Here is a 4,475-nt window from a genome sequence, read left to right as displayed (position 1 = left end):
CTGAGGTAGCCCGGTCGCAAAAGTAGCGACTGCATATATATTTCTTCCATTTTAAACTTCAAATGTGTTCTTCTTTATTTCCTTCTTTCTTCCTTTCTTTGTTCATCTGCTTCTTCTTTCTTGTCCCACCGCTCTCTCTCTATCTCCCTCTCTATCTCTCACTCTCCCCCCTCTCTCTCTCTCTCTCTCTCTCTCTCTCTACTGCTGTTTATTTACATATATTTTTCTTATTTTTTTTAGGCTCCAACAACATCCATAAGACAACAGACACATATAGAATTTACCAGCCATGGCGTATCCAAAGATATTTACCTCATTTTTTGTACTAATTTTGATTGTGCACATCAAATGTTACACTGCTGAGATGAAAAGGTAATCACTCTCTCATTCTCTCTCTCTCTCTCTCTCTCTCTCTCTCTCTCTATATATATATATATATATATATATATATATATCTTCTTTTATTCTCTTATTCTATAATTTTCTTCAGTCAATTGGCTGCGGCCATGCTGGAGCATCGTCTTTAGTCGAACAAATTGAGCCCAGGACTTATTCCTTCTAAGCCTAGCACTTATTCTATCGGTCTCTTTTGCCGAACCGCTAAGTTACGGAGACGTAAACGCACCAGCATCGGTTGTCAAGCGATGTTGGGGTGACAAACTCAGACGCACAAACACACATATATATATATATATATATATATATATGTATATGTTTGTGCGTCTGAGTTTGTCACCCCAAACGAGCTTCTTTCAGTTTCCGCCTACCATATCCACTAACAAGGCTTTGGTCGACCTGAGGCTATAGTATAAGACACTTTCCCAAGGTGCCATGTAGTGGGGCTGAACCCGGAACCATGTGGTTGGTAAGCAAGCTACTTACCACACAGCCTCTCCTGCGCCTATCTCTTTCTCTCTCTCTCTCTCTCTCACTCACTATCTCTTTCTCTGTCTTTGTATCTAGCTATCTATCTATCTACTATCTATCTATCTATCTGTCTGTCTATTTTTCTATCTATCTATCTATCTATCTATCTATCTATCTATCTATCTATCAGTGTCTACTTGTTTAGCTATTTATATCTTCATCTATCTACACACACACACACATGCATATATGTATATCTATACGTATATACCCCACCATATATATGTGTATGTGTGTGTGTGTGTGTGTGTGTGGTGTGTGTGTGTGTGTGTGGTGTGTGTATTAATACGCAAATATATATTCCTTGGTTGGTATCCAGCGTAATGGAACGCCACTGGGATTGAGGCATACCTCGACTTCTTTTAAACATGTCTCTCTGAGGAGGTCACTCTGATGAAAAACTAAATATGCAGCGAATGGCATTGAACATTTTTGGGATCTTTTGCATGCGTTTTAGAACATAGTACTCTCACATTCCAGAGCCTGTGACCCATATTAGCACTGGACAGTTTGCTGTGGCTTGTCTCTGGATCATGTCAATAGGGTGGGGAAGGTTTGTGAGGCGCTTTGCAAGTCTTATTGGAACTAAAAATTTAAGTTGTGCAATCGCAGGTGAGGCAACTATCCGAATCCCAGTCGAGTAGGAAGACGCCGTGGCGTGCATGGAAATCGACGGTGCGAGCCCGGGTGGACTGTTGGTGCAATAACCTCATGCACAGGCATTGCTGGCATTTTGCATGGGCACTGGTCAATGATGGGCTTCCATGGTTACTAGTAACAACCAGATATATACATATCATCATCATCATCTCTCTCTCTCTCCCCTCTCTCCTCCCTCTCTCCTCTCTCTCTCTCTCTCTCTATATATATATATATATATATATATATATTATATATATATATATATATATATAAGATAAAGATAGTTATGGCCGGTTTATGGGTTAGCCCGAGTTTCACCTCTATAACGCGTTTTGTTTTGCAGTATCTGTTCAGACTCTAAATGTCGGTGGCTTATAACTTCACTTCAGAGTGGAGAAGGAAAAGGCCTCGTGGCTAGTTGTTCGACACATGTACCTAGAATAAGGGTTAAGGGTTAAGTGCAAGGGATTATCTCCCTTAGACAGATATCCATAATCGATCTGGTTGGGTTGTGGGTACCAGGGTTTCAGTACGAATCTCCTGAATAGTAAACAGGGTCCGAAGACTTTCGTCTTGGAATTTGATATGTTTCCTGGGTCGAAGGAGTTCTTTAATAATATTGTCGTCCGTTCAGTTATGCACAGCTTGCAACCCTTGCTCCCGTTGATGTAGGGGCCCGATTTTTCTAGGATCTTCTAGGACTACGTGTGGAGATTATAGGCCACCGTCCATCAGGGCCTGAAGAGACGCTGTATAGCTAAGCGCTTTATGGACGATGTATATACATCGCTTGGTTAAGCGATGGCTATCCTCGAAAATGAGGAAGCAACCATCACACACACACACACACACGCACACACACACACACGCACACACACACACACACGCACACACACACACACGCACACACACACACACATTTAAATATACATACACGCCTGTCTATTTATATGTTTGTTTATCTCTTACTATTAATTTTTCTCTCCGTTTCTCTATTTATAAATGTTTGTTTCTCCGTAAGTTTATGCTTATTTAGTTTATTTATTTTACTTATTTGTTTATATGGCTGGCTATCCTTCCAATTTCTTTTTCTTTTTATTCTTTCATCCTCATTTTCTTGTATTTTTTCACATTCTGGTTTTATTTATTTATCTTTTTTTTATATTTTTTAAATTTTTTGCCGCGATTCACATCTCTTCTGTATCCTTTTTCTTCTTTTTTCCTCCGTATAATTTATCTCTTCTCTTTCCTCACTTAAGCTTCGAACCTCGTTTTCAAAACGGAACTACGAGATTTCGAGATTAGGGGAGAAAACAAAATAAACACAAAAAAACACAACCATTTCTTTCACACAGATTCACAAAGAGTATAAAAGTGATTTCAGCAATGAAGAGATAATTATTGTAGCGAATCTAGAAAAATGGGCGCCGATGCCATACCTTTTGGGACTTGAACCGAATACCGAAAGTGTTATTTCTGTTCTACAGATTTCATCTGCCACTCCTATTTTCAATGCAACAAAGTTTCTCGTTCAAAGGAGTTCAAAATATTCGTGGTACATATATATATATATGTATATAATATATTATATATATATATATATATATATATATATGTATATTATATATATATATTATATATATATATATATATATATATTTATATATATAATATTCATTGTATATATATTGGGTCATTCCATAAATAATGCGGTCTTTTTATACTTCTTTATTTTTCAAAGTTCTTATTTAATCTAAAATACACTCTCCTTCATTTTCTACAACGTTCTTCTATCTATCTGGTAGTTTCGCAAGGCTCCTCTTCCAAAATTCACTTGTCCGTAACGAAAAATAATCCTCCAGTACTGTTCTGATCTCGTCTACAGAATTCAGATTTTTTCTGTCCAAATTATTTTGAAGACTGCTGAATACATGATAATCAGATGGGGCAATGTCCTGCTAATAAGGTGGGTGGGGCATCGTTTCCCATTCAAACTGGTCCAGCATTTGGAAAGCCAACCACGCTGTATGTGGCCGAGCATTATCTTGATGGAAGAACACCTTTCGTCTTGAAACCAAAGATGGTCGTTTTTTTCTTCTAGCGCTAACTTAAGCCGCTCGAGCTGCTCACAGTAGATCTCTTTTGCTAGTTTTGGTTTGGGTTTAAAAGTTCAATGTGGACTAAACTTTTCATATCCACCAAGCAGATAACAACACTTTACGTAGGTGAAGACCTTCTTTAGCCTGGGGTGCCTGTGTTTCTCCTTTCCCCACCCACTGTCTTCGGCGCTTGAAATTTTTATAGAGAACCCATTTTTCGTCACCAGTCACTATTCGGTACAAAAAAGGTTCATTCGTGAGACGTGACAGCAAAGAAGAGCGCACATTCACTTTGTGCGCGCGATTAGACTCGGAAAGTCTGTGAGGAACCCATTGACTCAATTTGCTGACTTTTCCGATGGCAGGTGTCGATAAATGGTTGAACGACCAAATCCAAGCTTCTCTGCCAGTTCCTCAACAGTTACGATGGGATTTTGTTTCGCCAGAGTTTGCAAGACGTCCTCGTCGAGCTCTACAGATCTTCCAGGACGAGGTTCGTCTTCTAGACTGTGACTTCTGGCTCGGAATTTCTGGAATCAGCGAGGACACTGGCTTACGATTATTACTTCTTTGTCACTTCCTTTATAGCTTTGAAAAGAGAACTGTTAAATCGAACTGCACTCTTCAAATCTTGCACATGATAAAATTACCACCTACTATAAAAGCAGGTAGTTTATCTCGTCCACCTCCGACTTTTAGTTCGTGCAATGGAAAAAACTGCATTTTTTCTAGGATAGCCAATATATATATACATGTATGTTATATGTATGTATGTATGTATGTATGTATGCATGTATGTACGTACGT

At 38.7% G+C, this 4,475-nt stretch overlaps 1 protein-coding gene across 1 annotated transcript in view; it reads left to right on the top strand.

Moving 5' to 3' along the window:
• Positions 1 to 241: 241 nt before the first annotated feature.
• Positions 242 to 4,475, top strand: part of LOC115231230 (glycine receptor subunit alpha-4) — a gene marked incomplete at its 3' end in the record, with an annotated part of 20,930 nt that continues 16,696 nt past the window's right edge. The window contains exon 1 of the mRNA XM_029801296.2: positions 242 to 372. Coding sequence (XP_029657156.2) covers positions 290 to 372 — 83 coding nt within the window. The remainder of the gene's footprint in view (positions 373 to 4,475) is intronic.

The sequence above is a fragment of the Octopus sinensis genome, unplaced genomic scaffold (assembly GCF_006345805.1).
Source record: "Octopus sinensis unplaced genomic scaffold, ASM634580v1 Contig17872, whole genome shotgun sequence".
Lineage (NCBI taxonomy): Eukaryota > Metazoa > Mollusca > Cephalopoda > Octopoda > Octopodidae > Octopus > Octopus sinensis.
The sequence above is the reverse complement of the archived record's forward strand: the minus strand, read 5'-3'. Positions and strand labels throughout refer to the sequence as shown.